This window comes from Dasypus novemcinctus, chromosome 2 (genome assembly GCF_030445035.2).
Source record: "Dasypus novemcinctus isolate mDasNov1 chromosome 2, mDasNov1.1.hap2, whole genome shotgun sequence".
In the NCBI taxonomy this organism is placed as follows: domain Eukaryota; kingdom Metazoa; phylum Chordata; class Mammalia; order Cingulata; family Dasypodidae; genus Dasypus; species Dasypus novemcinctus.
The window spans coordinates 79,551,856-79,564,329 of record NC_080674.1 but is presented as its reverse complement, the minus strand read 5'-3'; the positions used below and the strand labels follow the sequence as shown (position 1 = coordinate 79,564,329).

General features: G+C 38.7%; 1 protein-coding gene across 2 annotated transcripts in view; it reads left to right on the top strand.

Annotated features, from left to right (window-relative positions):
- Window positions 1–2,227: 2,227 nt before the first annotated feature.
- Window positions 2,228–12,474, top strand: part of AP3B1 (adaptor related protein complex 3 subunit beta 1) — a 327,202-nt gene continuing 316,955 nt past the window's right edge. Inside the window, exon 1 of one of the 2 annotated variants that reach the window (XM_058275208.1) lies at window positions 2,228–3,058. In XM_058275208.1, the coding sequence (XP_058131191.1) occupies window positions 2,931–3,058 (128 nt within the window). In that variant the 5' untranslated portion in view covers window positions 2,228–2,930. The remainder of the gene's footprint in view (window positions 3,059–12,474) is intronic. The other variant, XM_071208678.1, reaches the window with a different exon arrangement.

Genomic DNA, 12,474 nt, shown 5'->3' with positions numbered 1-12,474 from the left:
GCTAATATGAGGATTGAAATGATCAGAAACAAAATCAGAGAATTCAATAAATGATTTTATGTACTAGGGAAAAAACTTTGTCTTGAATACATATAACTTACTCAACAAGAATTTGTGCTGGCAGAGAAATCTGATTTTGGCTTGGTAATAAGTGTCAAAGAGTAATCCCTTGTTTCTCTTAGAGCTAATGTTTTTTCTGGTTGGAAGCATGATATTTTCTTTTTAGAAAATTTTATGACTATAGAAAAGTTGGAAAGATTTTTGAATCCTGAAGAGATAGGATCTCTAGTTCTTGGTCTTTAAGAATGTAGTAGGGAAGCAGACTTGGCCCAATGGATAGGGTGTCCACCTACCACATGGGAGGTCTGCAGTTCAAACTCTGGGCCTCCTTGTCCCGTGTGGAGCTGGCCCATGTGCAGTGCTGATGCGTGCAAGGAGTGCCCTGCCACGCCCAGGTGTCTCCTGCGTAGGCGATCCCCATGTGCAAGGAGTGCCCTGCCACGCAGGGGTGCCCCCGTGTAGGGGAGCCCCACATGCAAGGAGTGCACCCCCGTAAGGAGAGCCCAAGAATGGCGCTGCACACACAGAGAGTTGACACAAGATGACGCAACAAAAAGAAAAAGATTCCTGGTGCCACTGATAAGGATAGACGTGGTCACAGAAGAACACATAGCGAATGGACACAGAGAGCAGACAACTGGGGGGTGGGAAGGGAGAGGGGGAAGAGAAAAAAAATCTTAAAAAAAAAAAGAATGTAGAGGAAGTGGCTGTGCCTCAATCAGTTGAGCTCCCATCTACCACAGGGGAGGCCCTGGGTTCATGTCCTGGGGCCTCCTTGTGAAGGCAGGCTCACCTGCACACTGTGGAGGGCCGCCAGGCCTGCAGACATTATGGAGAGATGCAGAATGGCACCAGGGGGGTGGATTAAAAAAGAAAAAAAGAATGTAGCATATTAGAACTCTAAGGCAGTAAGGGACCCTAACTCTCTTTGGGTCAAACTTTTTTTTTCTTTTCCTAGTGATAGAAGCCAAGTTTTATCTATTTTTCAAGAACTATATACTTGGCATCTTCTATTCCAAGGAAGACAAAGAAGAAAGTTACTCAATTAACTTTTTTTGAGGAACACAGAACCTTAACAACTGCACCATTCGAGGATGGTAAAAAAAAAAAAAAAGAAACCTGTAGCTCAATATTCAAGGACAGTGCAAAAAATAATGTAATGCAGTCCTACATGAGTCTGTATGAAAAAAGAAAATATTACCAAGTGTTTATTAGCAAGTAAAATTAAGCAGTGAATTAAAAATGGCAGACTCAAGTGATTTACATATATTAATTCACTTAATAGTAAAAGAAGCTAGGCTTTGGTTTCCTATATCTTTAAAGGAGGGCATTGGTATATATATTTGATAAAATCTGGCATTTACAACTCGGTTTAGAATTTCTTGGTTGTAGAGTATGTGTGGTGTGGATATACCTAATTGTTCACACAATTTCAGCAGTTCTTACTTTCACAGCAGTGTATGAATACACGTAACTCACTTAGAATAATGTCTGGTACATATTAAGCGTTATATAACACATATTAATCTAGCAACAAATTTTAGGGAATCCTTTATTGCTTCTCTGGAGGGGTATTCTAACAACTGAATTAAAAACCCGACAAGCTTTAACAGACAGAGGTTTTTCCCTCTTTTCTAACTCAGTTATGGTCCTGCGGTTTCCACAGTAAAAGCGCAGTCTTTTGAGGAGCTGAGGGCCCCAGTCTGATCCTTGAACACACAACCTGCTCGGCCCAGAGGCGGCCCTGTAGCGAGGTTCACCTTTCACTCCCGCAACCTCGGGAGTCCTGTGACAACTTCAGTACCTGGCTTCTGTGGTTACGAGTTTTAACGCCTGTGAAGAGAGAGACAGGGAAAAGGGAGGGAAGGCACTGAAACGCACTTGAGACCGCGGTCTGGGGGATGTTAGGACCGGAACAGGACTTTCTCGGTTGCCGGCACCCAGAGATCAAAGCTGTCTGGAGGCGACCGCCTGGGGTAGTTGTTAGTAAGTGACAGATGGGGAAGGGGGAAGGAGGGAAGGAAAGAAGGAAGGGCCCAAATGATAGGCGACTCCTTGCGCGCGAGGTGGCTCTATTTTCTTTTCTTTTTGGTAGCCAGATACTTGCAGGACACACTCCTTGGAACTAATTCCAAGGGGGAACTGCTGGCGCCTGGGTTTTCGTTCCAGAGATTACACAGGAACGATGGACTTCTCAGCAGATCCTTCAAGTCACGCGGTAGATCCTTCTGCTTGGTGTTTCCCACCGAGAGACGCTGACACCTCAGGAGGAGTAAGAAGAGATTATTTGTGGGGAGTTATTTATTAAAAGTGGAGCGGTCTTGCAGAAAGCTTTCTTTGGGAAGGATATGAAAGTAAATATTGGAGGGAGAAGAGCGGAAAGAGTCATAAAAAACAAAAGTGATCATGACGGGTTTAAGAAAGTTGATCTGGCGGGTAAACTGGCGTTTCGAGAGAAATATGGAAAGTTTACAACAGAAGACAAGTAGAGATGTTTCCCGGGTCGGGGAATCAAAATGAATACAATGGGTATCTTTCTCCGAAAAAACTCTCCCCGAGTCCCCCGTGAAGTCACCCGCGAGTCCGCTCCCACGCAGTCGGGGCCTTAGACTCTCAGCTACTGCTAAAACCCGGAGAGGGGAAATCCCGGCAGGCTCTGGAGTGGCCGGCGAAGGGCTCCGGCCAGCCTGCACACTGGGCATGCGCAGAGGGTGGACCGCCAGGTCGGTTTGGGGAGCCGTGACGAGTCCGGAAGCGCCTGCGCGAGCCCCTCTGGTACAAGAACTAGTTTTGTTCCTTGTGCTCGGGACTGGAGATCTTCAGAGAGAACCCCGCGCTGGACCCACTCGATACCCACCAGCACCGCGGCAATGTCCAGCAACAGCTTCGCTTACAATGAGCAGTCCGGAGGAGGCGAGACGGCCGAGCTGGGTCAGGAGGCGACTCCAGCCATTTCTCCCTCGGGCGCCTTTGGCCTCTTCAGCAGCGACATGAAGAAGTGAGAAGAATGGTTTGGGGTGTCGGGATGAGGGAGGGTTTGGGTGGGGACCCCGAGGAGCGAGCCCCGGGATCGGGCTCCCCGGAAAGGGGTCGGGTCGCCCCGAGATGTCGCCGGAGCTGGGCCGTAACGTTTCCTGCGGGGAAATGGGAGGGTGGAGTTGGGTCTTTTGGTGGTGGTGGCAGCTGTTGGGGAGTTTGAGGTGTGTGTGGGGTCTCAAGTAGTTTTCAGACTTTAGTGGAATAAAGAACCCTTTGGAGAGCTGAGGCCTCACCCCCAAAGTCGGTGATTGAGTTGGTCTGGGCTGGGGCACAGGTATCTGAATTTTGAACACTTCTAGTTAATTTGATGTTTGTTGAAAAATTCTTTTATTAGGGTGAAAGGAGTATTTTGGGAGTTGAAAGGAGGGAAGGGGAATGAGAGTGAACTTTGCTTATGAGAACCTATTCCGTGATCTTGGAGTGAATGGGGAAGGTGATTTTAAGGTTTTGTGAATGGAAAAACTGATTCATTAAAGCGTTAATGTTCTTGGTCAGTATCCTTTACAGAGCAAAAAATCCAATCCCAAACAAAGTAATGAGAAATATGAGTAGAGAACATTATAAAACATCCCCAATTATTTTATTGGAGGTGGGGTTTGAAAGGAATCCTGGTAACTTTATTGTAATCTTTTTAATTTTTAAAATTTTTAACATTTTTCTTATTTTTTAAAATCTTTCAGTGCTAAGCAATATGGTCACAGAATAGTGTGTGATTAGATTCGTGGTGAATTAAGATAGAGTAGTTGTGCTGGTAGCTTTGTAGGGTACAATTAAAATGTAAACTTTACTATCAAGATTGGATAGTCTAGAAAATGTTTAGTAGTTAAAATTGGGATTAAATTTTGACTGTATTAAACGGACTGAAATCTTATTTGCTGCACCTGGAATAGTCTTTTACTTTATTTTTCCTTGTTCCCAGGGTAGAAATGTTGAAAAATTAAAAAAAAAAAACTGATTTTATTTTTCATTCTGCGCATTTAGGTTGTTGATGGTTCTAACAAGGAGCCTGTTGCTTTTCTAAATTCCCTTACAGTTTCACCTGTTAAGTAAACCTGCAAATTGCCGCCAGTTTATTTTTGCACATGATTTGCTTACAGTTAAGTTACTTGTATATTTGGTGTACATCTAAGATGTTTTTCATTTTAGAGCCTTTGATTTTCTATTTTGTCATATTTGGGCCTATTTGTAAAATATATGTCTTTGATTCTATGACTAGTATTATTGAGGTGGCCTAGCAGGTTGGATTTAAAATAACAGTAGCGAACATTATTGAGTACTTGCTAGATGCTAGGTATTTGTGCATACCACTTTACACTTAGGTCATTCAGTCCACTTAACAATCCTCTGACACAGTTGTTTCTCTGATCTCATTTTACAAGTGAGGAAATCAGAGCATATTGCTGTAATTTAAATATCCTTCTAATATCAGCCTACTCTCTCCAGCACTTGGATGTGCTACTGGATGAAATTTATGTTGCTTTATTAGAGATTGTATACAATTCACTGAAAGTTAAATTTTGAATAGTAGCTGTAGACTATGAATGACCTTGAAGCTTCCAGGAGTGAGAAATATTTGGCCAATGATCTACAGTCTAGTGGGTTGCATAGGACAAAGAGACTTGGAAAGTGGTCACTTAATCTCTCCTCAGCCTGTTCTCTCATTTATAAAATGGTGATATTATTTGATTTTTTCCCCCACCTCTCAGGATTGTTACTGTGATAATCAAATTAAATTAATGTTAAAAAAACTGAAAGGTTCCCCTTTTCCTCTGCTCTCATATTAATGGTTTACTTTGAAATAGTTTCAACTTTGCAGAAAAGTTACAAAAATAGTACAGACAACTCCTATATACCCTTTACTCAGAGATTAACCAATTTTTAAACATTTTGCCACATTTGTTATGTCATTTTCTCCACACACACACAAGCTCTCGCTCTCATATTATGTTTTCTGTACTATTTGAGAATAGTTTGCATACATTATTGTACTGCTTTACCCCTTAATCCCTTAGTGTGTATTTTTTTTTTTCCCCAAGACACTTCTGATCCTTCTCCTTATCCATCCCACCACTGCTCTTCTCTTTGAGACCTGTTACTGTAACTGGATTTTGTCTAGGTTCTTGACTGCCCTGCAGAAATGAATTTCAAGAGCACATCGGGGGTTAATTAGGCACATCGGGGGTTAATTTATTAAAGTAGGGAAGGAAGAGAAATGGGAGAAAATAACAGATCTTGGGTCCCATGTAGAGAGGAAGGGACAGAAAAGTGATAAAGCGAGCTGATTTACAGACTACATTTTCCCATTATAGATGATAAATGCCCAGGTTTTACTTGTCTGGCAATCATGGTAGGGAAACAACAGTGAGAGCAGGGTGTAGAGGGCAGAAACAGGTACACAGGCCAGCACCAGGACAGTCACTGTGTCAAGGCGAAGGCAAGGGAACACAAGAGAGATTATATGTATTTTTTAAGGACAAAGATGTCTTCCTACACAACCACAGTATGGTTATATTCAGAAAATTTAACATTGGCCCAATCAATAGTCCGTAATCCAATTTTCTAATTTGTCCCAATAATGTTATTATTTATTTATTTACCATTTTCTTTTCTTCTAGTATAGGACCCAGCCTAGGATCCCATATTGCATTTATTTATTTATTTTTTTAAAGATTTTATTTATTTGTTTATTTCTCTCCCCTTTCCCCCTACCCCAGTTGTCTGTTCTGTGTCTCTTTGCTGCGTCTTCTTTGTCCACTTCTGTTGTTGTCAGCGGCACAGGAATCTGTGTTTCTTTTTGTTGCGTCATCTTGTTGGGTCAGCTCTCCATGTGTGAGGCACCATTCCTGGGCAGGCTGCACTTTCTTTTGCGCTGGGTGGTTCTCCTTACGGGGCGCACTCCTTGTGCGTGGGGCTCCCCTACGGGGGGGGGGACACCCCTGCGTGGCAGGGCACTCCTTGCGCGCATCAGCACTGCGCATGGGCCAGCTCCACACGGGTCAAGGAGGCCTGGGGTTTGAACTGCGGACCTCCCATGTGGTAGACGGACGCCCTAACCACTGGGCCAAGTCTGCTGCCCACATATTGTATTTAATTGTCATTGCTCTTTAATCTGGTCTTTGCCTTTCATGACCTTAACACTTTTGAAGAGTACAGATTAGTTATTTTATAGCAGGTTAATCAGTTTGGGTTTGCTGAGTATTTCTTCATGATAGGTTTAGGTTATATATCCATGGTCAGAACACTACCATAAGTGATGTGTCCTCAGGCTATTACATGTGGAGGTAATAGGATGCCCATTTTTTTAATGTTAATATTTATGTTTTTACCAGCCAAGGGGTTGTCCAGTTTCTCTATTGCTACTGTTTTTCCATTTTAAAATCTATCTCTGGAAAGATAGAGACCATTCAGATACCTTGTTCCTCCTCATATGTGCCTCTTCCTATATTTAGCAACCATAGGTTCATCTCTTGAGTTAACCTTTATGACAATGGCTGCAAAATGGTGTTGTTCTAACTCTCTGACTTCTTTCACGTTAATACTCTTTAGCCTGTAGTCTTTAGCCTTAGAGTCCTGTCTGCGTTCCTGATCTGTGATCTTTCACCAGCTATCTCAAGGATATGTAATCATTTCCTAGTCACATTATTATTATTACTATTTTTGTTGTGTTCTGTATTTACTTTCTTTGCTTACACCGTGTTCAACATATCAGTCTTATTTATTTGCTGCCCCCTTTTTAAATTTTTTTATTTTTTAAACATTTATTTATTTTCCCCTTCCCCTCCCCCACCCTGATGTTTTTGCTGTCTGTGTCCATTCACTGGGTGATCTTCTGTATCTGTTTCTTTTTTTGTCTTCTCATTTTTTCTCCTCTAGGATTCACTGGATTCGATCCTGGGGACCCCTGATGTGGAGTGAGGTTCCCTGTGAATTGTACTACCTCCTTTCTGGTCTCTGCTGCACTTCACCCTGACTCTCCCCTTGGTCTCTCTTTTCATGTGTCATCATCTTGCTGCGTGACTCACATGTGCAGGCACTGGCTCACCACATGGGCGCTCGGCTCACCACGCCGGCACTGGCTTGCTGCACGAGCACACTTTCTCTTCTTTTTCACCAGGAGGCCTCAGGGATTGAAACTGGGTCCTCCCATACGGTGGGCGGTAGGGGGAAGCTCTATCACTTGAGCCACATCCATTTCCCTGCTGTCCCCTTTTAAAAAAATTAGAATCAGGGAATATTTATATTATTTTATAAAAACAGTTCATATATCAATTATTGGTTAGTGAGGCCCATCTATTGAATTATGGCTTCTAGATTTTTCATTTCTTAATTTAAAAAATAAAGAATTTATTTTATTTTTTGTATTCCATTTTAGAATGGGCTAAATTTGTATCACTTTTAGAATTTTTCTCAGTTATTTTCCTTTTTTTTAATAAAAAATTCTTTTATCTTAATAAATTTGGGTATATATGTGTATAATTTTAAAAAATTAATCTAAATTTTTTATCTGGACAAAACATTTAATTAGGAATTAATTTCTAGAAAGATAGACTAATTTTTCTTAATAGTAAAATTAATAAATTTCTAAATCTTTCATTTTGAGACCATCATGGTATATTAGGAAAAGCATTGGATCTAAAGAGTAAGAAGATCTGGATTTAAGTTAATGTTTTCTAATTGTACTAATGTTTCCTTATTCAAGTCACTTGATCTTTTTCAAACTTGTGTCCTCATTTTTATGAAGTTTATACTTCTCCTATTTTGTGGGTTCTTGTAAGATGATATATATATATTTTTAAGATTTATTTTATTTAAATAATTTATTTCTCCCCACCTTTTTGTTGTTTTGCATTTGCTGTGTCTATTTGTTGTGTGCTTTTTTTTTCTTTTTTAAGAGGCACTAGGAACTGAACCTGGGACCCCCGATGTATGAGTGAGGTGCCTAATCACTTGAGACACCTCCAGTCCCTGCTTTGTTTTATCTTTCATTATGTTTTCTTCGTGTCTCTTGTATTATTTTGTTGCATCAGCTTGCTAGCTTGCTCATCTTCTTTAGGGAAACCTACCTGGGACCTCCCATATGGTAGGCAGGCGCTCAATTGCTTGAGCCACATCTGCTTCCCAAGATGATGTACTTTTACAGTACTTTTTAAACTAGAAAATTAACCAATACTATTTAGGAAAGTTGGTAAAAGCTTCAGTGAGTGTTGACATCTTAAGTCTTAAGCCTGAGAAGGTTTTTGCCAGGTGGCAATAAGGGGGAGGTCTTCAGGCAGAGGAAACAGTATGTAGAACTCAGGAGAGTTGCATAGGAAAATGCATGTTCAGATGAGATATAGATTTGGACAACAAAATATATGATTGTGTAAAATCATGGGAAGGAATGAAATCACCCAGGGAGAACCTCTCACTTTAGAAAAGAAGGCAGTTTAGACAAAACACTGGCATTTAAGGAATAAGGGATGGAAGAACTATGAGGAAAAGATAACAGTGTGCAGAAAGATAGGAAACCAGAGGAAGATTAACCAAAAAAATAAAAGGTAATAGGAAAACAGGAAAAGTTCCAGGATAGAAATGCTCAGCTATGTCAAGATTTGCCAGTGAGAGCTAATAGATTGAAGAATGAAAAGAGGCATTGAATTTAAAGATTAAAAGGTGACTTAGAAACCAGAAACTTAGCAATGCAGTACCTCCTGAAACACACTGAAATGTAGTATTTTTAGTCCTTGTTAAAACTGGAGTGGACTTTGATCTGTTTAGATTCACAAAGCTGATTTAGACTTAAAAGGCTACTTGCTTTGTTCTAGTTGGTAATATGATAATACTGTATCAGTGTATATGTATTGCATAGCTTTTTTTAACTTAAATTTTTGTTTATTGTCATGTTTACAATATTATCCATGAAAATTACATCATTAATACCCTTTAACCTTAATATCAGAGTTTCTCAGTGGATTCCAGTGGGAAGATTACATGTAGCATAGATAAGCTGTGGTTTGTATGCAGTTACAGCAACTATAACTCCACCACTTTTCTTTCTTTCAAGAAGGTATGTCAAAATGCAGCTGAGTGAGAGTAATCTTTTTATAGGGATGTTTCAAAATTTATTTGATCAAAAATAAAGATGAATCAGTCCCAGATGCTGGTACTTTATTAATAATAACATACTTTTGACGTATTTCAAGATGTTCCTATGTCAATACAAGGTTCTAAAGTTGTATTTTTTTGTGATTGTTTCTATTTTTTTAATTAATGGTAAACTTTAATTAGGGTCTGCACCACATTTTTCTCTTTTTCATTTAATGCCATTCTGTGGTTCCATTTGTTCAAAGCTTGCTCTCCACTTTCTTTTTATTTGTTCTAATATTACTCAGTGACACCTTTATCTCATTCATCTTAGGTTTTGTAGTTACTTAATACATATTTGTTATGTATACCTTGCATATATAGGTCTAGAACAATCATTTTCTTCATTGCTATGGTTAAGGTTAACTGACTTGGAATTGTCATGTGGGTGTGCTAGATGAATTTTACACTCAGCATTTTTTTAAAGCCCTTCCCTATTCTCTATTTACAAATTTTGGATTTTTTCCATTTGTGTAGTTCATTGTTCTATTTTTTCAGCACAAAAATATATAGCAATGATAAGATCATTATCGTGCCTTTAAAAAACTTAGAATCTAGTTGGAGAGATAGGGCTAAAATGAACTAACAATGAATAATCCAAGTATATAATTAACTTTTCTAAATTTTCAGCTTTTCATTGTGGTACACCTTCAAAAAGGTGTTTATTATATGCCTTTATTTAATATGTAAATAATTATTTAAAGAAAATGGAAATGCTATACACCTTTTGAAATATTATTTTGAAATGTTACACACCTTTTACTTTGAGCTATTGGAAATGTTGAGGCCCTGAGTTGTTAGCATAATATGAAGAGGCATAGGGTCTTCCTCTGTTGTGCTCAGTAGTCCAGTGTTGTAGGTATAAAAATAGACTCCATTAATGATTTCTATAGCATATTATATGTACTTCTGACCATCTTTAAGTTCTAAAGATTTAAATTCCTTGAATTCTAATAACTCCAGTTTTGGTAACCGATCTTTATTGTTCATTCTGCTTAGGTTTACATTTATGGTCAATAGATCTAGTTCTAGGGATGTTAACATATTCACCATGCTATTTATTTAAGTTAGATTATATTCTACAAAGGGTACATTTAATATCAGGCAATTTCAATGGTTTTTTATCTTTTTCACTAAGTAAATGCTAACCCTTCTTCCAGGATGACTGTTGACAAAGAAGTATACTGGTATCAGTAGTGCATTATCAGCGATGGACTAGTTTTTGTTTTCACATAAATAAGATTGTTAGTTTTACAAAGGACCAGCTACCTAAATTAAGGATTGTCACTTCAGTGGTGCAGTAGGGTTTAATTTAGATTGTAACTTATTTCTTGAAATATACTTCAAAGCAAATAAGGTTTATTACACTGAATAAAAATTTGATGAAATTTGGCCAGTAAGCTGAGTTCTGCTTTCCAACAGATTATAAAACTTCCATTTTATTTTGCTTAGCTTGTACTTCCTCTTGGAGGAGAATCAGTTCTGACTTTTACATTTTGTATTGCCAAATATTCAGCCAAGAAAATATTCATCCCTTAATATAGTATATGTTACTTCATGACCCCTGATCTGGTGAAATTCGATAAGGAAATCTGGAATACTTAAGTTTCACAAGATGTGAGCTATGTTATTGTTCAAAATGTTTGAAGTTTAGAGCAACATTACTAAAGCTGAATGATTAAAACAAGTAAAAAAAGTAGACAGCTGGCTGGATGAAATGTTCTTTTTTACTGCATGTAAAGTGGTAAGCACTCACAGAATGACAAATGTATTATAGTAAAATAATTTGACAGTCTTGTACTTGTGTGTATAAATGAAGTGCTGACAAAAACAAATTGCCTGCAGTCCAGATTTAAAGTGAAGAGTCCAAAGCAGAATAATCTAGAAGGAAATGATTTTTCTGTATTTCATGTTTATTTTGAATAGCTCTGGTTTGTAGGGAAGACTAATTTAGCATATCAATTGGAAAGACTTCATAGATGAACAAAAGTTAACAATTTATAGTCAATGATTGCTTATTGATGGACTGATTATTTGTATTGCTATTAGGAAATGACCAATTAGAAGGTCAGTAAATATTAGTGCCTGTTGTGTGCAGGTGTATTTCCTGCCTTCATGAAGAATATAATCTGTGGGGTTCTTGGGACCTGTTCATTTCCATTGTTTTTTTCTAGTAACTCTAAAAAATTAGAGATCAACAAATGTGCATGCCTTCTGTATGCTAGGCACTGTTCTGTTTTTTTGTTTTTTTCTTTTTCTTTTGGCCTAACCTTGAACGTCATAGTAACCTATTATCGTTTCTTCTCAAAATGCCAATCTTGCAAAACTCTGTAATAATTATTCATACCTTTTTTCCTGAGTTGAACCTAGCAAGGCTCAAAGGCTTTTGATAGTTTAGGTAGAGAGAAAAACCTGTGTTATTACGGGTTTATGGGGGAGTCATTTATCATTGTCTGACAATAAATAGTTGTGAAAATGAGTTGTTTTAGTCAGGCAAGATGCAAGGAACAAGGGAGGTATTAAAACAATATACAAGGAAAGAACAGAACAATTGTTAGTATCCAAGTTACCTCTACAGATAGATACCTTCAAATTGTTTTCTCTTACTTTCCGTCTCTTTCCTTTTAAGCACTCTTCTTGATGCTGGGAATTAAGCAGTGGACAAAATCTCTGTTGTCATGAAATTTATATTCTAGTGGGAAGAAGATAGGAAATAAACAAATCAGTATATAGTCATGTGATAATAAGGAGTGCTATGAAGAAATATAAGGCAAGAAAAGAAAGGGGAGATGGAGTTTGAAAGAGCAGGGTCAGGAAAGAGTTCTTGAGAAGTTGTTGATGGAATACATACCTATAGGAAGTGAGGGAGTATGATGCAGGTATCTGGGGACAGAGTATTCAGCCAGAGAGAATAGCATGTGCTCAAACCCTGAGTTAGGAGAATTTCTGACCTGTGTAAGGATTAACAAGGAGGCCAGTGTGGCTGGAATAGAATGAATGAAGAACAAGGGAGAAATTAGGAGACTATGTGGTCAAGGAGGTAGAGCCTGAGTAGAAGTTGGGGTTACAATATGTAGGGTCTTGTAAATCTTAGTAAGGACTTTGGATTTTACTCTGAGAAGGGAAGCCATTGGAGGTTTTTGAGCAGAAGAATGAGATAATTCAATTTACCTTTTAAAAGGCTCACTTTGGCTGCTAACCTAGGAATAGACTACAGATCTGAGGCAAGGAGGCCAGCAAGGAGACTATTGC